Source organism: Cnephaeus nilssonii, assembly GCF_951640355.1.
Source record: "Cnephaeus nilssonii genome assembly, chromosome: 18".
Lineage (NCBI taxonomy): Eukaryota > Metazoa > Chordata > Mammalia > Chiroptera > Vespertilionidae > Cnephaeus > Cnephaeus nilssonii.
Genome location: NC_137089.1, coordinates 63,895 through 85,386, shown reverse-complemented (window position 1 = coordinate 85,386; position 21,492 = coordinate 63,895). Strand labels below are relative to the sequence as shown.

General features: G+C 52.6%; 1 protein-coding gene across 5 annotated transcripts; it reads right to left on the bottom strand.

Annotated features, from left to right (window-relative positions):
• Positions 1-1,793: 1,793 nt before the first annotated feature.
• Positions 1,794-21,186, bottom strand: LOC307114309 (uncharacterized protein). 5 transcript variants are annotated; one of them, XM_079796619.1, is made up of 6 exons: positions 10,351-10,624; positions 9,544-9,693; positions 7,059-7,153; positions 6,459-6,585; positions 6,152-6,265; positions 1,794-4,845 (listed from the first exon to the last, which is right to left on the bottom strand). In XM_079796619.1, exons 3-6 carry the CDS (start codon positions 7,098-7,100, stop codon positions 3,530-3,532), a joined length of 1,599 nt encoding a protein of 532 aa, XP_079652745.1. In that variant the 5' UTR covers positions 7,101-7,153; positions 9,544-9,693; positions 10,351-10,624; the 3' UTR covers positions 1,794-3,529. The 5 variants fall into 5 exon arrangements, 2 of the variants coding, with proteins under 2 accessions (XP_079652745.1, XP_079652746.1); XM_079796620.1 differs by lacking the exons at positions 9,544-9,693; positions 10,351-10,624 and adding an exon at positions 8,035-9,535; XR_013814973.1 differs by lacking the exons at positions 1,794-4,845; positions 6,152-6,265; positions 6,459-6,585; positions 7,059-7,153; positions 10,351-10,624 and adding exons at positions 10,726-14,559; positions 17,482-17,686; positions 20,913-21,186 and having other exon boundaries at positions 9,545-9,693.
• Between the last annotated feature and the right edge of the window lie 306 nt (positions 21,187-21,492).

The following is a 21,492-nucleotide window of genomic DNA, read 5'->3' as shown; positions in this document are numbered from 1 at the left end:
CTAACCTGACCCCAGGAGGGGGCTGGCTTTTTCCTGGTGGTGTTTACTTGTACCCAGGACACAGCCCATCGTTTGCTAGCAGTGTGATTTATGGCTGGACCTCTGGCAGGGCTGGAGTCTGAGGTCAGTCATGCAGGCAGTCAGTAATGTCACCAAGCCAGTAAAAACTCCGGATGCCAAGGATCAAGTAAGCTTCCTTGGGTGGCAATACCCCTTGAACATTGTTACATAAGGGTGCCCAGAAGGAAAAGCTGTGACTTCCCAGGGATAAGACAACAAAATCCCTGCATTTGGTATTTTTCCTGGATTCTCCCCCATGCAATCCCTTGGCTGATCGATTTTAATGTCTGTTCCCTGTAATACACTGTAGTCAGCTTTCAGGGTGAGTTCTGAGTCAATGTTGCAAAAAATTATTGAAATTGAGGGTGATGTTGGCGACCTCTGAACTTTTGATTGGTATTAGAAGTGAGGGCAAGTCTTGGGGAACCCCTGAACTCCACACCATGTCAACTTCATTTCTCAGGTTGAGAACTTTTATGCATGACAAGCATTTCCCATACTCACCTGGGTGGGCGATGGCAGAGACCCCCAGTGTTCCCAGTACCATACCTGTGACCTTCCTCTGCTCTTGGCCAAATCCACGCCTGGGAAAGTTCATCCTGGGCCTCTGCCACCAGGCCCCCTGCATGGAGTGGCCCAGCTTCCCCCGCGTGTCCTCCAGGAGTGCCCGCCTCTTAGGGCCACCTCAGGCTCATCATCTGCTCCAGAAGTGGATCATGCGTTGTGTCCCCACACCTGGTGAGTCTGATTTTATTAGTAACAGTAGCAGCCAGCACCAAAGCACCCCGTCCCCACACCTTCACAGCTCCCTGTGTTACAGGATACATATTCCTAATTGTTTGGAATTGGCACACGAGCCTCTTTCATGTTTTCCTGGCAGTGTTTTCCCTTATTTATAGAAATTCCTTATGCCAGTTACTGTTTTTTCTTCACCCACAAATATATTCTGCTCATTGTTTTTTTATTGGAAGGTATGTCAGGTTATAGTTACACAGAAACAAATTTCAGGTGGACTAAAATGTTCTCCAATAGAAAATCTGAAAAGAACTGTCAAATTCTTGCTAGCTGTAAGGAGAAATACTATAGATTTAAATACATAAAATGTGCAGACTTTGAAATAAGTGTGGAATGCTGCCGACAAGTCAGAGCTGGGAAGTAATGGCTGAGAAGGCAGTTATCAGGGTGAGGGGAACCCCAGATCATTTTGGTCTTTGATGCTAGGGCCACTTCATGACCCAGCAGGTGGTGTGTCACCTCCCACTCCTGGGGCAGAAATGCACAGCCCAGGAGCCTCCCTAGGGGGAGGGCACTGTGCTCACTCCCAGCTCCATGGACATTGAGCCTGATGCTCACCAAGAGGTCCATGGCATCTGATCAAGAAAAGGCATAATGAGCCGAAACCGGTTTGGCTCAGTGGATAGACCATCGGCCTGTGGACTCAAGGGTCCCAGGTTCGATTCCGGTCAAGGGCATGTACCTTGGTTGCGGGCACATCCCCGGTGGGGGGTGTGCAAGAGGCAGCTGATCGATGTTTCTAACTCTCTCTTCCTCTCTGTAAAAAATCAATAAAATATATTAAAAAAGAAAAGAAAAAAGAAAAGGCATAATGGGCTCTAGCCAGTTTGGCTCAGTGGATAGAGCAGTGGACTGGGGGGTCGCAAGTTCGATTCCGGTCAGGGGCACATGCCTGGGTTGCAAGCTCGATCCCCAGTGGGGGCGGGGGGGGGGGGGCGTGCAGGAGGCAGCCGATCAATGAGGCTCTCTCATCATTGATGTTTCTGTCTGTCTCTCCCTCTCTGAAATCAATAAAATATATATATATATATATATATATATTTAAAAGGCATAATGGTATTCTCTACACTGAACAGCACAACGTAACTGAACTTATTCTCATGCTGCCGTCAACATGTCTCGCTCTTAAAAAAATAAAAAAAATAACAAACAAAAAAAACCATGTCTCGCTCTTACTCTAACTCTCCCACAGAATTAGGACTTGTGTCTGAGTAGGGCTCCATGAGGGAGGGCTAGAGCTGCGCTTGGAAGGGCGGATGGTACCATCTGTGATCAGCTCCTCAGGAGGGTCTGCACAGGGGAACGGGCATTGCTATGGACTTAAGGACCGATGGCACAGTGCTTCCTTTCTCCTGAGAAATGGATAAAATTTTAGAGAAAAAACTGTGAAAAATTATTAATAAACCAGATTCATGACAATACATGACAATGGGTAATAAACTCTCTTGGAACCAGGAATAAAAACAATGAAAAACAAAGTCTCTTAAACTTAGGAACAGAAATATTTGATAGGAAAAGGAGCTATTTGAATTTGAGAAGTTTGTTTTAAAAACAGGCACCAAAGAAGTCTTGTCACACCTTTTGGAAACAGCAGTGTGTGGCGGCACTCACTAGGTGCAGCAACTGTGTCTGGGGCTGAGCAGAGCTTCCCACCTCCTCCCAAATGGGGTCCCGACACCCAAGACAGCCCATGATTTCTGGGGCACAGGGTCTGTTGGTCATAAGGATGGGTTTTTGAGAAAAAGATTCATTTTTGAGATGAGATTTTTAATAAAAAGTTAGGATATTTCTGCTGATCTTGAATAAATTTAAAGCCCCAGATAAAGGTTTTCCTAAATTTGTATAATTTCTCACTAATGTTTACTTTTTTTTCTCCATACAAAACAGAAGATTCCACACACTTATGATTTCCAGCCATATTACATGATGCTACTTGGTGACACTTTCTAATATCATTTCATCCAGACACTTAAGTGTTTTAACAGAAAATAGTCCAACATTCTAATTCTAAGTGCAATAATTAGAATAATCATTGTGTTTAGGAAAGGCATGAAATGTTCCAAGAAGAAACCTTTATTTGGGATGTAAGCAAGTTTTATTGACAGTAATCCTTATGCTTTAGTTTCCTTTAGTTTCTCAATTTATTTTATTTTATTATTTTTTAAAACTTATTTTTATTGATTTCAGAGAGTGAGGGAGAGATAGAAACGTCAATAAGAGAAATCATTGATTGGCTGCCTTCTGCACGCCACCCCCACTCCTCCCCTCCTCCTTCTGCACTGGGGATCGAGCCTGCAACCCAGGCATGTGCCCTTGACCGGAATCAAACCTGGGGACCCTTCAGTCCGCAGCTGATGCTCTATCCACTGAGCCAAACCAGCTGGGGCTTAGTTTCTCAATTTAAACAAACTGTCTAATGTTAAAGAATTATGACTGTCTTTACCAAAATCCACTACAACTGTGATTACTCTCCAATATAACTTCAGGATGTTGAAAAAAATAAAATGGGCACCTCTGAAGTTCTTCCCCAGGAGTGATGAGCTCAGTGCTTCTCCCTGGAATTACTGTGACCCTCAGTTACCAAAGGGCTTCCTATGCAGCTGACAGAAGCTTCTCCTGAGCTGGGGGCTTCCCGAGTGTGTGCCCAAGTGTGAGCGACTTGTGGCTGCCGAGGTCACAGCTTCTGGTGCACCTTCTGGTGCTGGATCAGGTGCCCGTGCTGGTTGAAGGCTCGACCGCACTCAGCGCACTCATAGGGCCGCTCGCCGGTGTGGATCCTCTGGTGCTGGATGAGCACAGAGTACTGGCTGAAGGCCTTCCCGCAGCGGCTGCACTCATAGGGCCTCTCGCCCGTGTGCGTCCTCAGGTGCACGATCAGCGTGGCTTTCAGGCTGAACGCCTTGTCGCACTGTGTGCAGCGGAAGGGCCGCTCACCTGTGTGTATCCTCTCGTGCTGGACCAGAGACCTCCGGGCACTGAAGGCGTGCCCGCACTCGCTGCAAACATAGGGCTTCTCTCCGGTGTGCACCCGCTGGTGCTGGATCAGGTGGGAGTGCTGCACGAAGGCCTTGCCGCAGGCGTAGCAGCCGTAGGGCTTCTCCTCCGTGTGGATCCGCTCGTGGTTCATCAGAGTGGAGCGGTGGCTGAAGGCCTTGCCACACTCCCCACACTCGTAGGGCTTCTCGCCCGTGTGCACGTTGTGGTGCTGGATGAGGACCGAGCGGTCACTGAAGGCGCGCCCACACTCGCTGCAGGAGTAAGGCTTCTCCCCGGTGTGCACCCGCTGGTGCTGCAGCAGAGTCCTCTTAACGCTGAAGGCCCGGCCACACTCGGCACACTCGTGGGGCTTTTCCCCCGTGTGCACCCGCTGGTGGCTGCGCAGCACAGTGCTGTGGTTGAAGGCCTTCCCGCACAGTGGGCACACGTAGGGCCGCTCCCCTGTGTGGATCCGCTGGTGCTGAATGAGGTGCGAGAGCTGAGTGAAGGCCTTGCGGCACTCGAGACACTCATGGGGCTTCTCTCCCGTGTGGATCTTGTGATGCTGAGCGAGGTCTGAGCTCACACGGAACGCCTTTCCGCACTCGTTACACTCATAGGGCTTCTCGCCTGTGTGGATCCTCCTGTGTTTGCTGAGGACCGAGCTCTGGCTGAAGGCCTTCCCACAGACCCCACACACGTAGGGCTTCTCCCCGGTGTGGGTCCTCTGATGCTGGAGGAGGTGGGAGCTCCGGCCAAAGCATTTCCCACACTCGATGCACTTGTAAGGTTTCTCCCCCCCGGAAGCAGCCGGCTGCTGATCGAGTGGCTTGCTTGGGCGGGAGACCTGAACTTCAGGGGGGGCCGTGGGACTTGGACTCAGACAGAAGCTCTGTTCAGGTTTGTAGTTTCCTTGATCAATCCACTCTGGGGGAGTTTTCTCCAGAATCACGGATAATTCCTCTGAAGTGAATGGCTTCAAACTACTTTGGTTCCTTCCCTTGTTCTCATATTCTGAAACCACACATCCAAAGGGAAAATGTTAACTCAACTATTAACCCACTCAAATTGCAGCTCAGGTGTACCCCTGAATGTGGCTGCCCAGGGACGGCCACAGAGGTGTGGGGCGCTCGGCTGTGTGGGCGGAGAAGATGGGACTGCACAGTGGTATCAAACAAGAGGTGTCCAGGCTGAAAGGGAACCCTCTAGTCTGAGGTCACTCCTGTGTGAGGTACACGTGCCCATGGCAGCAGGTGACAGCCCAGCGCAGCCTGAGCCCTGCTCTCCCTGGAGTCCTCTGTACGCTGGGCTCCCAGAGGCCATTTGAAGCAGAAATAAATGCAGGATCATCTATGACTTCAGGGAGCCCCGCCGGGCACACAGCAACATACTAGTACATGCACTGCACAGACTAATCCCACAGACACAAGACCACAGACTTGTGCTCGAGGAGCTGTGAGCTCTTAATGTAGATTGTGCTGGGGAGCAAGACCGCAGAGACAAGTCTAGGCCAGAGATGGAGCCTCTGGGGCAGCTGTGAGGACAGCAGAGAAGTTTTATCTCAATAAAACTGGTGAAAATATCACACCTTTGTTGCTGATGAATAAAGTAAAACTGAGTTTGTCCCTAATTGATTGTGAATTCTAATCAACCTTTTTCCAAGTAGACAATCATAAATACCTTTCTTTTTCTTCCCAATTTTTTTTTAGCTTCAGTCTTGTGTGTGTGTGTTTGTGTGTGTGTGTGTGCGCGTGCATCATGTCTTAATGTGGGGGCCCCAGCACAACATTACACAGACATGGGGATGGCGGGTTCCCTTTTCATCACCTCAAAGTGTACTTCAGCCTCACCACAGGGTCAGGTTAACCTCCCTTCCACACTAGGGTGCTTCGCTGTTTTCTTTGTTTTGTTTTTTTAAATATATTTTATTGATTTTTTACAGAGAGGAAGGGAGAGGGAGAGAGAAACATCGATCAGCTGCCTCCTGCACACCCCCTACTGGGGATGTGCCCGCAACCAAGGTACATGCCCTTGACCGGAATCGAATCTGGGACCCTTCAGTCCGCAGGCCGACGCTCTATCCACTGAGCCAAACCGATTAGGGCCGCTCTTTTCTAAATGAACCAGGTAACCTTCACATTCTGCACATCCCATAAGTACGTGCTGGCAGGCAGAATCACAAGTGTGCACTCATCTCTGGCTCAGTCCCGCCAACCCAGACTCCTTTCCTGGGAGAGGCCCCAGGAGGAAGCCATCTGCTTACTCCCAGCCACTGGGACGTGCTCAGCCCTCAGGGCAGGTGCGCCAGCTCCTCACTCACCTGAACTGTCCTTGCCCAGGCCCCGGCTCTCCTTGGCCCCATGCCCGTCCAGGACCCAGGGCTCCTCTCCTCGCTCCAGCTGGCAGATCACATTGGGCTTGGTTCCTGGAAGTCCTGCTCGTGAGGAAGGAAGATCTTTTGTCTAGAGTGTCCCACCCCACCTGAACAGCCTGCAGGTGGGGTAGCACCAACCTCCCTCTGGAGCTGAGCACCCTGAGGAAACGCCAAGGCCCCCTCCCCCCCCGCCCCACACGGCCCCGCCCCCGGGAAGCTCACAGACACAGACTGGCCTGCTGAGGGGCCTTACCCAGGGAAACCACGTTCCCATAGGTCTCCATCATCACGTGTCGGTAAAGGCCCCTCTGAGCAGGGCCCAGCTGGTCCCACTCCTCCTGGGAGAGGAGCACAGCCACATCCTCGAAGGTCACCTTCACCTGAAATGACAGGGGCTGCTGTAGGTCAGGCCAAGCCTCCACGCCTAAGAAAGAGTGGGTGCGCCCTAGCCGGTGTGGCTCAGTGGATAGAGCATTGGCCTGTGGACTGAAGGGTCCCGGGTTCGATTCTGGTCAAGGGCATGTGCCCGGGTTGCGGGCTGGATCCCCAGTAGGGGGCGTGCAGGAGGCAGCTGATCAGTGGTTCTCTCTCATCATTGATGTTTCTCTCTCTCTCCCTTTCTCTCTGAAATCAATAAAAATATATTTTTAAAAAAAGAGTGGGTGCAAGCAACATGTGGTGAGGTATACCCCAAAATTGGGGAAAGCCCTATGACACATGGGGGTACCCTGGGAGCTAATGGGGTGACAGAAAGGGGCCATGGACTTCAGGGAATGTGCTGATGCTCAGGCTGCCACTGGGAGCCCTGGGCAAGAGAGAAAATGCAGCGACACAGGCCTCAGGGGCAGCTCACCTGGGGTCCTGCTGCTGGTGGCAGGAGACTGGCGGCTGCCATCGCCTGGTCCCTGGAGTCTCTTATGAAGGTGGAACTCAAAGAACCCTGTGGGGCTGAGAAAGAGGAGGGAGCACATGAGGAGCCTGGCCTTGCCCTGCAGAGCCTGACTTCTGGGGAGCCCTGCCCTCTGTGAGGTCTGACCTGACTCTTCAAGAGTCAAAGAAACACACCATTCCTGGGAGGTAAAGGCCCTGGGAAGCTGGGCACACTTGTGCACCTGAGGACTGTGGGCATCTGCCCCCGCACCAGGCCCGGCCCACAGTCTGCCGACAAGGGCCTATGCAAGACAGAGAGGTGCCAGTGGTCTTCTGGTCTGGTGTGGGTGCCAGGCCAGGCTGCCCCAGAGACAACCCCCCAAAGAGGAGAGGCTGGGGAGGGATGGCTCTGCTCACGGCCGACACTCCTGCAGGGACCCCACCCCAGGCCCTGCATGCTTGGCTTGACCACGACCCTCCATGGCTACTACTGACACTGCAGCTATGCCTAGTTGTGCCTGGCAGCCTTGGTGCCTCGTGGGAGGTTGGGTTCTGATAAAGCGAGTCTGGAGTGACTCGGGAATTTGGTCTAAGCATCTGCCCCGGAGGCCCAGGCGTAGGCAGGTTCTGGACAAGTGAAGCTGAGATATCCGTCACACTGACGTGCTGGACAAAAGGAGGGACCAGGAGATATCCTGACAGGAATGGGGTTCCCATTTTCTGAGTGCTGACAGGGGTCTGCAACAGACACAGAAGCCCAGCAGGCAGACCACACCAGGAACAGAGGCACCCATCTGGAGAATGCACTCTAGGCCACCTGGAGGGGGCGCCATAACCCTGCTTTCTCTTTAAAACAAGAGCTGTGCGCGCCTGTTTATCCTGACACCTTTCCAGAAGGTACACACTGAACTCACTGCATCCGCCCCTCTATTCACCCAAAATGCCCATTTCCCCCAAACCTGTGTGTATAAGTGCGATGCAACTCTAATGGAATCCAATGACTCTTTTGCAGGATGAATAAGAACACGGACAAGACCTAAAAAGGGGACTGCAGAGAAGCAAAGAGCTTGGAACTTAACTTTTATTATTATTTTGTTTTGTAAGCTAAGCTTTAGGAACCTAACACCCTTGTTGGAATTCATTATTGTCTTTTTTTTTAAAGAGTTTAAAGCAAAAGTGAGTTTATTAGTGAAGCACTGAGGCAGAGCAGCCATTTCTGATGGTCTTGATGCCAGCATGCCTGTCCTTCCAAAGTCACGTGACAAGCTGTGACAGACACCTTCCGAGTCCTGGGCTGGGCTGGGCGGCTCTTAGCACTCCCTTCCTCCCCTTCCCCTCTCAACCCCGTGTTTTCATGCAGGAATGCCTTGCCCCATCATGTCCATGGAGACTGCCTTCCAGGGTGGAAACACCTTCGGAAGAGGCAGCTCTGAGCCGCGTAAGTGACCACAAATAGACATGTGAGCCACTAGATTCCTTACACTAACAACCCATAACAGAAAACATGGCGAAAAGATTCTAGTCACAAAGGGCAAGGAAACATGCTGCTGATCCTGCCCACTGCACCCACAAAGCCTGGGCAAGAGCCAGATGGGCCTGGATGAAGAGGCGGCTCAGAACCGCAGTGCAGGGCCTGTCTAGGATTCGGGTCGCTGTGGGAAGATGATTCAGGACATGGTGCCAGGACAAAGGGCTCAGTGCTCTGAGAAAAATGAAACCACCGTTACACAAAGCTCAACAAATCTCTCAGAAAAACGAGCCAAGGCAAAGAAACAAAAAAATAGGACAAAACAGTTAGGTCATCTCCTACCTTATACGGAAAGTCTATTTCAAATTACATCATAAAATAACTAGAATAAAAACGCAGGTAAGTTTTCATTAATTTCAGTAGGAAGGTCCTTTCTAAATACCCAAAAGAGAATGCCTGGGGTGCAGATCTGCTCGCAAAATAAAAATTTTATGTACATGAAAACCGCCACAAAATCCAGAAATGGGCCCAAAGACATGTAAGAATTTAATACACAATAGCAGTGGTTTTCCAAATCAATGAAAATATGTATTATTCAGTAAGTAGACTTAGAAATAGCATGATTTGGGGGGGGGGGGGGGGCGGGGAGGTTGGTGGAGAATGAAGCTGGATTCCCAGGTCACCCACACCAAAACAAATTCCAGATGGATCCAACATTTTACAAGGATCAGAGAAAAACAAGAGTGTATTGTAAAAATAATTGTGGATTGGGGAGAGCCCTTAAAACAACACAAAGCCTTAAAGGTAAACATTTGACCATTAAAAACCTGAGGTTTTCCATCTCAAAGAACCCCAAACCAGAACAGAACGACCATTTGAGAAGAATGTTTTCAACGTATATGGAAAATATGAACTGGCATATCACAAAGAAAACACAGAGGCCAGAACACACCAAAGTGTCCACCTCATCTACCTCCAGAACGGAAATTAAGACACTGACCTGGCGAGAATGCGGAACGTCGGGGAGGAGGCCCCGGCCTCGACCTTGTCCAGCGCCCAGTCGCTGTGCAGGGAGCCGGGGGTCACAGCCGATCGGGCGGAGAAGGCGGTCTGCAGCAGAGAAAACGCAAGCGCCGCGCGCCGGAGCCTCCTTTTAAATTAAAAACAAAAAAGCGCAGGTATATCCGGAAAGGACACAAAGCACACCAGCCAGGGCCTCCTCCGCGCGCATGGACTTCCACTTTTTATATTTACGGCATGCTTGTATTTTCCGAAAATTATTGCATATTATTGTCTACTACAATATTAAGCAAGTGATAAACAAGGGGGATATCTGCAAACTATGTTAGAAAACGTTGGTCCCATTCATTGAAAAAGGACTCCGTTACAAAGTAACAGGAAAAAGACGGCGTCGGTAGAAAAACGCAGGGAGGGTGTGAGATGCGGCGAGCACTTTCGTTCCGGGCCCCTCAGGCGGTTTCCGGGGAGCCCGGCGCCCCCGAGGCCGACCGCCCTCCCCGCCGGGACCCGCTGCACCCGTCCTACCCCGGCAAGGCCCGCCGTCCGCGGGAGAGGGGGCCGGGGAAGGGCCTGAACGCGCAGGGGAGGGGAGGGGTGCCGGGGCGGGGCCCGCTGGGGTCCGGGGAAGGGAGCGGGCTCCGGCGCGTCCTCGCAGGAGGGGACCGGCGCGAAGGGAGGGGGCAGTGCGCGTTCGCGGGGAAGCGCCGGATTCGTGCGGGGCCGGGCCGGATCCCGCTCCAGTGAGGAAGAAGTCCCGGCTCGCCCGCGCCAATCAGGCCTCACTCACCGTCCACACCGCAGCCCCACACCGAGGGGCGGCCGTCCGCCGCGCTTGGGAACAAAGGGGACGCCCCGCCTCGCACGTGCTTCCACCAATCCCCGGGGGCCCCGCCTCCTAGTCACCGCCCACTCGCCTGGATCACCAATCCTAGAGCGACATCTCCCAGGCCAGACCTCGGCCCCGACTCCCCCTCCCTCCGCCTTTCTCCCAAGTGACAGCGGGGCGCGCGTTCTGGAGCCACCGAGACCGGAGGTCTCTGTGCTGCCTAGAGAGGCCACCCCGCGCGCGGGCCTCGTACTGGCCACACTTCCGACGGCCTCCTAGGAGCTTCCGGTGCCCCCACCCCACCCCGCCCAGCTCCGTCCCGGGGGTCTAAGGTACCTCGCTCGCGCCCGGCTTTCGCCCTCTGCGCTGGCAGGTCTCTACTCCGCTTGTGCGGGTTGCCATTCCCTCCGTGGCGGAGCTTCTGCCCGCTGATCCGGTACCGAGCGAGGGCCTGGCGGTGGCTGTGATGGGTGACAGTGACCGCCTCACCGGTGCTTACGGATTGGGGGTATGTGTGTGAGACGTGCGCCCCGGAGGCGTGGGCGGCACCGCGGTGCCTACACGCACTTGGGAGAGGAGTCCCGAGGGGGACGGTCCTGGCTGCCTGGGAGGAGCCGTGGGCCTGTGACCCTCCATCTGGCACAGGTGGCGTGGGGCTCAGAGGTCTCAGGAGGAACTCAGCAGGTCAGGTCGGTGCTGGAGGGGTTCGGTCTAGCCGAGGCCGAGGCAGGTCAGAGGGAGGACGTGCGCGATTAGGCAGCCGGGGACACCGAGCCAGTGCTGCGTCCTCCTGAGTCGTGAAAGCAGCTTTCTCCAGGGGACTCCGTTTATCAGCCCCCGCCCCGCCGTGGAGCAAGGTCTCTAAGTGGAGCAAGGTCTCTACCGAGGACTGTGAAGCTCGGGGCTAAGGTCGTCCCAGACCCCATTCCCTGCTTTACACTGCCTCATAGTAGACCACTGTGTCATGTCCTCACTCACTAGATGTTAACTCCTCAAGCACAACCATTTCTGTCTGTCCTTTCCTGCTGTATCCCAGTGAGGGCCAGCAAGCACTCGCTGAAAAAAGCAAGGATCGAATTCAGGCAGGAGGAGGAGAAATGGGATACCAGAGAGTGAGCACGTGGGTCAGCAGATTGGAGGCCTCCAGGAGGCAGAGAGACCAAGTGAGTTAGAGGTAACAGGGCAGCATTTTCTAGAGTGCTACCTCGTGAACACGGGTTGGGGGCTGTTGGGGTGAAGAGAACCTGTGTCTCTGAGTGAGCAATGAGGGGCTACTTTTGATGGTCTCTGGGGCAGCCCATTCTGGCCCACGTCCATGTGACTGACCTTTTGCAAGCCTCCTACAACCTCTTTCCTCATTGAAAACAGAAGCCAAACCCTTATTTCCCCACCATAGTTAGAGACGTGACTACACCTATCCATTTCCTCCTCTCCTCCTGGAACAATGCAGGAGGGGCCTGTCCACCCATCTACCCTATGATACCACCAGGTTGAGACCTGGCAGCTGGTGACCAGGGGCGTCCTGGTAGCAAAAATGTTCCTTTTCGATCAAGTCCCCCCTGCTCAGGGAGCGTGAACACAGCTCTGGGAAACTGAGGGCCAGTCTCCACCTAGGGGCACCTAGCAGGTGCTTTATAAATGTCTGGCGATGAATGGACCTGGGGGAAAGCCCGGGAGCTTGTAGGGAGAACAGGTGGGGCAAGGAGAGAGCCGTCCTCTGTGGGGCTGACAGCCAGGATGTAAAGCACAGAACTGGAGGCAGGAAACAGCTGTATGTGTCATTGTACAGTGGCCCTAAGCAGGGGCTTGAGTCACAGCAGAGCCGTGAGGAAAAAGCATGGGGTCAGACTACAGATAGGCACAAAGGAAAGGGAGCAGCAGTGGACAGGAAGGCGAGGGATTGCTGGTATGAGTACACACCACATGGGAGAGGGTGACAGCAGTCAGACCTGACGTACTCTCAACCTGATTTAATGTAAACAGAACATGGATTACAGCCACTGACAAAGGACTCCCTCCTTGTGACTAATTACTAAACAAAAGAATTACCTTGAAGCAAATGCCTACATTTTTGGTTATATTTGATTGCAGTAATAAATTCTTCATAAATATGTAGCCTCTATCATCTTTTCCCTCCCAACAAACATGGCTCATAACATGTAAAGACAAAACGAAAAAGAACCAAAAGGTCACCTCAGGTGGCTGCAATGGCAGGAGGGAGGCAGGAGAAAGTGTGTGAAAAACACCCCCCTGGAGGGTCGCAGACTTTGTGAACAGATTGTGGGTGGAGGGCAGGGAGTGAGCCTCACGGCAAGTCGGGGTGGCTTCACTCCCTGGTGTGGGTCAGCTGGTGCTTGAGCAGCTTTGAGCGCTGGCTGAAGGCCTTCCCACAGGCAGTGCAGTCGTAGGGCTTCACTCCAGTGTGAATCCTCTGGTGCTGGATAAGGACTGAGCGCTGACTGAAGGATTTCCCACACTCGATGCACTTGTAGGGCCTCTCTCCAGTGTGGATGATCTGATGTTGAATGAGATGTGAGCTCTGGCTGAAGCCCTTACCACATTCAATGCATGTGTATGGCTTCTCTCCAGTGTGAACTTTCTGGTGGTGAATGAGGTTTGAGCTTCGGTTGAAGGCTTTACCACACTGGTTGCACTCATGGGGTTTCAATCCATTATGGATTCTCTGATGCTGAATGAGAGTTGAGCTCTGGCTGAAGGTTTTTCCACATTCAGTACATTCATAGGGTTTCTCTCCAGTGTGAACTCGTTGGTGAAGGATAAGGTTAGAGCTGCGGCCAAAGGTCTTCCCACATTCCCGACACTCGTAGGGCTTGTCACCTGTGTGCACACCCTGGTGCTGAATGAGGGCGGAGCTGTGGCTGAAGGCCTTCCCGCAGACACCACACACATAGGGCTTTTCTCCCGTGTGGATTATCTGGTGCTTTCTGAGCACTGAGCTGTAACTAAAGGCTTTTCCACACACATCACACACATGAGGCTTCTCTCCAGTGTGAATTCTCCGATGTTGAATGAGGCTTGAACTCTGACTGAAGGCCTTCCCGCAATCACCACATTTATAGGGCTTCTCTCCTGTGTGAACCCGGTGATGCTTAATGAGGTTGGATACTCGGCTGAATGGCTTGCCGCACTCATTACACTCATAAGGTCTCTCTCCAGTGTGAACCCTCTGGTGCTTCCTCAGATGTGAGCTCTGGCTGAATGCCTTCCCACACTCTTTACACTCAAAAGGCTTCTCACCTGTGTGAATCCTATGGTGTTTGATGAGGTTGGAGCTCCGCCTAAAGGCTTTCCCACAATCGTTGCACACATAAGGCTTCTCCCCAGAATGAATTCTCTGGTGTTGGATAAGGTTTGAGCTCCGCCTAAAAGCCTTCCCACACTCACTGCATTCATAGGGCTTCTTGTTCATGTGAGACTTCTGGTGCTTCTTAAGGCTGGAATTCTGGCTGAAGGCTTTTCCACAGTCACTGCAAACGTAAGGCTTCTCTCCACCATGGGTGACCTGATGCCTAATGAGGTTTGCGTGCACACGGAAGGCTCTTCCACATTCGCTGCACTGGTAGGGCTCGCTCACATGAGATCTCCCATGACTTTTAAGAACTGAATTCTGGCTGAAGGCTTTTCCGCATTCACTGCCTATGCAGGACTTCTGTCCCGTGTGGATGATCTGATGCTGAATGAGATCAGTGTTTCCTCGGAAGGTTTTTCCACACTCATTACATATGAAGGTGCTTTCAGCTGTGTGGGGACCCTCGTGGCTAGTTAGGTCCATGCTGTGTTGGAAGCTTTGGCCACACGTGTACAGATGTGGCCTCTCTTCCACAGAGATTCCTTGAAATGCCGCTGGGTGTGGGCTCCGACTAAAGCCGCTCTCAAAATCATCACAGTACATCTCTCTCTCCCCTACGGGGCTGGTAAGGAGCACTGCCACTGGTGTGAGGTCCTCCTCTCCGCAGAGGGGCTGCACCTGTCTGGTGTCACCAGGGACTCCCCAGTCTCTTTCTAATACGTCCTCACAGAGTTCTCCGAGCTCAGGTGCCAGGGAAACATCACTGGTACAGTTTTCTAATATTTCTGCCTGTGAGTCTAAATCCTCAGAAACTTCTTCCTTCTGAAGAAACTCCTTGCCCTCAATCCTGGTGTCCCAATCTGAAATGACAAAGTAACTTAGAAGGAAAATACAGCCTGTGAGTGTGGGACCCACTGGGGGTGTTAGTCCCAGCTCTCTCGAGGGGACCAGGTAGGGGCAGGGAAGTTCCAAAGGGACAAGGTAGTATGGCAAGTGAACACCAACCTTCAGCCACCTGCCCCAGTACCCACATCTCAGGAAATCACCTGCAGTCTATCTATTGGTTTAGGCCAAGCATGTCAAACTCAAAGGCGAACACAGGCCAAGTAAACAAGGTTTAAGTTTATGTGGGCCGCAAAAAAAACTTCAATTTTCATAGAAACATAGGTTTATTTCGGTAGAGACATGCTGAATACAAAGGGCTGAAATAAATGAGTAATCGTTAACATAAAATAATAGAACATTTTAAGAAAAAATTTTTTTTTCTTGAACATTAACTTACCAGACACTGAATAACTGCACAAATTAATATGCGTAATGCAAATAAACCCCTTTTTCTTGTTCTCCGAAAGCGAAATATTTCCTGTTTCAAACACCAAACAAGTCAGTATAAGACTCATGATGTGGCAATCGGTTGCTAAAATATTTGCTGCTAGCATTAGTGGAGAGAAATGGTGTGCCTGCGCGTAAGGCATATAAGGGAAATGAATGCAACATGATTATAGTAATCAATCATTAATGAACGTTGTAGTTCGCTATTAGTAATTATGTATAGCCTGGCCGACGTGGCTCAGTGGTTGAGCGTTGACCTATGAACCAGGATGTCATGGCTCGATCCCCAGAGGGGGGCGTGAAGGAGGCAGCCGATCCATGATTCTCTCTCATCATGGATGTTTCTCTCTTTCCCTCTCCCTTCCTCTCTGAAATCAATAAAGAAATATGTTTAAAAAAATAATTATGTATAACAGGATATTGTAGAAATTAAGCTATGAAATTTTTATTAAAATGTTCCTTACATACCGTTATATTGGCTGGGCTGCAAAAAATATTCGTTGTGGGCTGCATGCGGCCTGTGGGCCGCAAGTTTGACATGCTTGGTTTAGGCCAAAGTCCCAGATGCCCCTTGCCTGCCCTTCTTCTCACCCACAGCAGGTCATCAGCAAGTCCTGTTGACTGTATCTTGGCATGTGTCCCAAACCCAGGCACTCACCCCTCCCACCTATACAAGGAAAACAGTACATGCCCTGCATGACAATCGGTAAGCATTCTACCCATTTTTCTTTTCCATGATGCACGCTGTAAGCTTCTTGGGCCCATCTGTTGTTCACTGAGTGCTAACTAGTGGCTTCTGGGCTTTGCTGTGGGAAGTCGCTATGGGGGGAGGTGGGCCCAGAGAAGCAAAGTTGGTTCCAACTGTGTGGTGTGGACTCCAGTGCAATGTCAGATTCTGTCCTGCTCAACACAGAGCCTTCAGAGACCGTGTCCTGTCCTGCCAGAGCCACCTTTACCTGCTAAAACCTGCAAATGTGACTGTGTCAGCTGAACACTTTCTTGCCCTGGGACACTGTCTAGGTGGCTGTGTCCATCTTTCTGAAGGTTCCATGGCACATGGCCAGGAGGGTTTGGGCACCTCCCTCTTGTCTCTTCATGCCTGAAGGAACAAGGAAACCCTCGTTCCCCTGAATCTCTCATTTGAATGAAGATCTTGAGTCTCTGTCTCATTCAAATTGTGACACCCAGGCCATACTGCTGCTGTCTTCTCCTGCCTGGACATTGAGCCACACCCCTGGCCTCCCACCTTCCCCCCTGCCCATAGGCAGCCTGGTGAAGGCAGACCACTTCATCCTCCTAGTCCCTCCCCAAACTCACCCCAACTCTGCTCTTGTTGTTTCCCAAGCATGGTAGATACGCTCCCCTAGGGTCTGCCTTGTGTGGAACACACCTCACTGGAAAGGCCTTCTATGACCACCACTCCTTCTTGTTGTCTCCTGCACAGCCCAGACTGTGCCCCAGCAGGGCTCACGTCCCAGGACTGGGGCAACCCCTTGTCTGGCCATAGTCAGCGGTGCTGAGTGGATAGGTAAAGGACACTCCTCTTGTACTTCCCAGCATCCTTGGGCCTGTCACCTTCCAACCTGTCTCTCAATTCAGGTCACCACCACCTGGAACTTTAGGATTTGCTACCACAATAGCACTGTCTCCCTGGCTCGTCTGGATGCTTCTGTTGTTCTCAATGCAGACCTGGCATGGCCACGTGCTCAGCTTGTCTGCCCACCACAGCCATGCGTCATCCAACCCATGGTCCAGACACACTATGCTGCGGCAACCCCAGGTTTGGGAGCCCCGAGGTGTCTAGGGAATGTCCACATGCCACTGGCCCCGCCTCTCCCATCTGACACACACAGGACTGCCCCACACCATCTCTGCCCTTAGCCCAGCCTTCCTTGGCCACAAAGTTTCTGACTAGGGTACTCCGCCCAGATGTCCCAAGTATAACAGTCCCACGTAGGACACAAGAGTGTCCTCTTGCACAACAGCCCTCATCAGGTCCCAGTGAAGAAAGCTAATACTGAGTAACCATCCTGATCACCACTGAGGGCCACAGAAGAGCAAAGCTAGTGAGTGGTTAGGAAGGACTCGGCCAGGCTCTAAAGGGGATGGAAGCAGCTGGGCAGAGTGAAGGAAGACAGAGTGGGCAGGGCCAAGACCTGCAGAGCTCTGAGGGAGGAGGACTATCACCACTGGTGGTTGGGCCAGACAGGGATCAGCTGGCAACCATCACACTACACTCCTCTATGTCAGGCAGGGAAACCAAAGTGCCACACTCAGGACACCAGTGCAGCCGGGGTCCAGGCCAACTTCCTTTGTGGCCTCTAGCGTTGGCCCCTCGAGTTCATGAAGCACTCCACCCCTAATTATACCACAGACAACTAATGGGGATCGCTGGGTGACACAAAGCCCCCTCAGAATGAGGGTTCCAGTGGGGAACTCGGTCCCAGTACCTGGCTGCTGGTGGGGAGGGGGGGTGGTTCCCAGCTCAGTGTCACTGCAGTCGAGTGGGTCACAGAATGCAGATGCAGGGTGGTTCGCGGTGGTAGCATCACTCACACAGGCCTGGGCTGAAGGGGTCCAAGGGGACGGTCCAGGAACCGAGGGCTCCATTTCTGCCTCTTCGGGGCGAGCTCTGAGGCTGGGCATGACTGGGACCTGGAGGCCAGAAAGGACACTGTTGAGTGTGCAGGAGGGCTAGCCCCAGGGACCCATCCTCCACCCCTGCAGCCCAAGGCCTGAGGAGAACCTGATGCTGAGTCTCGGGGATCACCACCACATTCCCTGATCCTGGATCCAAGTAGAGTGTCAGCCAGCCACAGGGACACAGACTCCTGAGCCAGAGCCCCAGGTGGGTAAGGGGGGTACACAATACGCTGTGGGCACACTGTGGAAGACCTCAGGCCTGCCATGACAGGAAGAGAGCAACCCCCACAGAGCCTTCACCCACTGTGGGCCCGCCCTCATTCCTGACAATGCCCTGAGGGTGGACCACCTGGCCCCCTCACAGGACCAGCAGCCCCAGAGTTTGGGTAGCTAGGGGCAGCCTGTGCTGTCATGGTGGCATCCTAGTGGTCAGTTCTGTGCCCTCCCGGCAGCATCCACAGCAGATATCCTCATCTCCTCCCTCCCCTCCTTAGCCATCCTCTCTCTGCACCAGCGGCTCCCTCCAAGGCTCTTCTTCTCCCTCTTCGTGTTGGTGCTCCAGGGTTCACTTCTGTGCCCACACCAACTTCCTCGGTTAATTTGTCCAGGCCCGAGTCATCAGCAACCCTGACCGGTGTGGCTCAGTGGATGGAGCGTTGGCCTGTGGACTGAAGGGTCCCGGGTTCGATTCCGGTCAATGGCACGTACCTTGGTTGCAGGCACATCCCCAGTGGGTGGTGTGCAGGAGGCAGCTGGTCCATGTTTCTCTCTCATCAATATTTCTAACTCTATCCCTCTCCCTTCCTCTCTGTTAAAAATCAATAAAATATATTAAAAACAAACAAACAAAAACAACCCTTATCCTGTAAAGACTCCCAAACTGGGCTCATCTCTCCAGCCCTAACTGTTTTCTCTGAGCAGGAAGACAAAACGTTCCCACCTGGATATACGACAAAGTGTCACACTCAGGACACCAGGGCAGCCAGTCCAGGCCAACTTCCTTTCTGGCCTCTAGCCTTGGTCCCTCAAGTTCATGAAGCACTCTGCCTCTAATTGTAACACAGACAACTAATGGGATCGCAGGGTGACGCAGACCAAGTCCCTCCAGAAGCAGGGCTCCAATGGGGAACTCGGTCCCAGGACCTGGCTGCTGACGTTGAGAGGCGTGGTTCCCAGCTCAGTGTCACTGCATAGAGTGACACTGATCCCCCACCCATCCTAGTGCTCCATCTTTGTGCAAATCCACTTTGTCCAGTGGCTCACCCAGGAGTTGGGTAACACCCCTTCCTTAGCCTCTTTTTCACACTGTACCATCAATAGGTACAATGACCCCTCTACCACTGCCTGCCAAGCTATGGACTGGATTTTTTAAAACTTCTTTTGATTGATTTGAGAGAGGAAGGAAGAAGGGGGGGAGAAACTGTTGTTCCACTTATTTATGCATTCCATTGTTGATTCTTGCATGTGCTTTTACACGAGCCTTTTGTATCAGGACGATGCTCTAATTGAGCTGCCTGGCCAAGTTGGATTTTTCATATTGGAAACATCTTTTCAGTGTTTCCCCAACAACCACCACATGCCAATCAGGACTTGTTCTGGGATGTTGTGTAGCTACAGCAGTGAGAGTGACACTCAGGGACTCAGTGGGGAGACAGATCACAGCAAATGCATCAGTGAGATGGGCACGTGTTCTGGGCAGAGGCAGCAGGGGAGGGGCGGAGCCCTAGGGCTGGGGAGCATTTAAACCAGGCGCAGAGAAGGGTTTTAGGCTAGACCTGCTTAGAAAGGTGGGAGAAGGCATGGGTGCGATGGGGTAGAGGTGTGGATGGGGCTCAGAGGCAGGGTTACCGGGGAGGCAGCCTACAAGAAGCCTTGGCTGTCTATGAAGGTGAGGCACCAGCCACATTTCTGTTACAAAAGAGACAGAACGAACGAACCATGCCAGGAAGATCAGCCTGGTAAAAGTGGTAAGCAGGCGGCACAGACGAAATTCAAAGCAGGGAGAGCACTGACCTAAGGCACCTGTCCACGTGGCAGCAGAACAGAGCAGATGGCGCTTTCATGGTGTGTGTGTGGGGGGAGGTGTGGGGGGGGGTCACGCTCCCTCTCCCGAGGGGAGACTCAGTCATTTGCAATATTCAGGCAGTTCATTTAATTTTAAGATTCTTGAAATCATTATCACTGCCACCAAATGGGCACAACCATATGACTCAAAATTCAAAAGGTAGAAAAGGACTTATGAGGTATCTCCCAGCCAGCCATTCAGCCCCCTTCCCAGTTTCTAATGTAGCCTTCCAGATTATTCTAAGCTACATTTTGTCTTTTCATTATAAAGTGTAACAAACTGTCCTCATTTTAGATCTTGTTCTTCTCATCCCAGTATATGTGGGACCTTGGCCAGGAGGACATAGACCCAATCGGCGGTAGCCAGAACCCCCGTCCCACCCGTGTCCACATCTGAATGCCTGGAATCTGTGGGTATGCTACATTACACAGTAAAACACACTGCAGAGGGAATTGAGGTTATGCGCCTGGGTTAGCCTCCTGAATTCTAAGAAATGACATGTGTTGTCGCTGACTCTGAGACACAGGGGTCACGTGCAAGGACCGGGGCCTCCAGGAGATAAAGGAGTCAGCAAGGAAACATGCACTCGGTGCAACAACCTCAAGAAACTGGATCCTGCCAATGAACCTGGAAGCCAGTTCTCATGGTTCAGGGCTCAACCTGGTGCTGAACAGGGACAAGTGGAAGGACAAGCAGTCACCAGTCCACGGCAGGCATCCACAGGAAGGGCATGACCCACCCCTCACCCCACTCCCAAGAGAGAGCAAACTCCCCCGACTCCCCAGAACCCCTCCACCCGGAGCGCGAATCCACCACGGAGGAGGCCTCCAAGCAGTCAATCCAGTGCTGCGCGACAGCCCCACCTTTCCCCCGGCCCTACGTTCCCACCGAGTTCCTGAGGCCCTTCCTCCCCCCAACCCCACGCTCCAGGACAGCACTCACCGCACAGCTGCCCCGTCACCCTGCTGCAGCTGCGCCCGGCGGCCCCGCGGCCAGGCTCCGGGCAGGAGCAGGTCGGCCCCTGCGGTGCACCATCGGAAAACGCCCCCCGCCCCCCGCCCTTCCCCGCCCCAGGGCTCGGACCTGCCCGGGCTCAGCAGACCCCGCCCCTCCGCCCGCGGTTCCCACGACCCCCCTCCAGTCTGCGCTAGGTAGTCCGGGGCCAGCACCCACCGCGTGGGCACGGACATCACGCGGGAGGGTGGTCGGCAAGGTACAGGTTTCGCCCTCGCGCTCTGGGGTCGCCCAGGGAAGGGGCAATGCTGCAGCCGCTAAGTGGCTCGGCCCGGAGGCGGACTCCGGAAGTCCCGCCCCAACTTCCTGTCGGAGGGCCCAACCGGCCCGGGCCAGCGTAGCCGCTCTAGGTGACTGGAGGCCGCAGCGACTCGGTGGGTCCGCCCAGGACCCCAGCGTAGACGGAGTTCCCAGCCGGATCGCCATAGTTAGAATCGGTCCATGCCACTAACGGGGTGGTAACTAAATAGAAAAAAACAACCGATTAGAAATGCAGGTAGAATTAGATATACCTCTGTGTGGACTTTGATACGCAACTTCTAAAATCTGAACAGACTGTAGCTTGATAAAAAAATAAGACTGCACGTGTAAGACCTGAATCCCCTCAATCAAATGATTACAACCAATAGATGGAAAAACCAATTAGAAGAATTTATACACCTCTAAGTTCATAGCAGCACAATATATATATTATTGATTTCAGAGAGGAAGGGAGAGAGAAATAGAAACATCAATGATG

Excerpts from the sequence above, each read along its gene's own strand:
- LOC307114309 (XM_079796619.1), bottom strand. The coding sequence starts at position 7,100 with ATGGCAGCCGCCAGTCTCCTGCCACCAGCAGCAGGACCCCAG. Across the intron at positions 6,586-7,058 it reads CACCAGCAGCAGGACCCCAG|GTGAAGGTGACCTTCGAGGA; the intron begins GTGAGCTGCCCC and ends CTGTCATTTCAG. Across the intron at positions 4,846-6,151 it reads CCTGGGCAAGGACAGTTCAG|AATATGAGAACAAGGGAAGG; the intron begins GTGAGTGAGGAG and ends GTGTGGTTTCAG.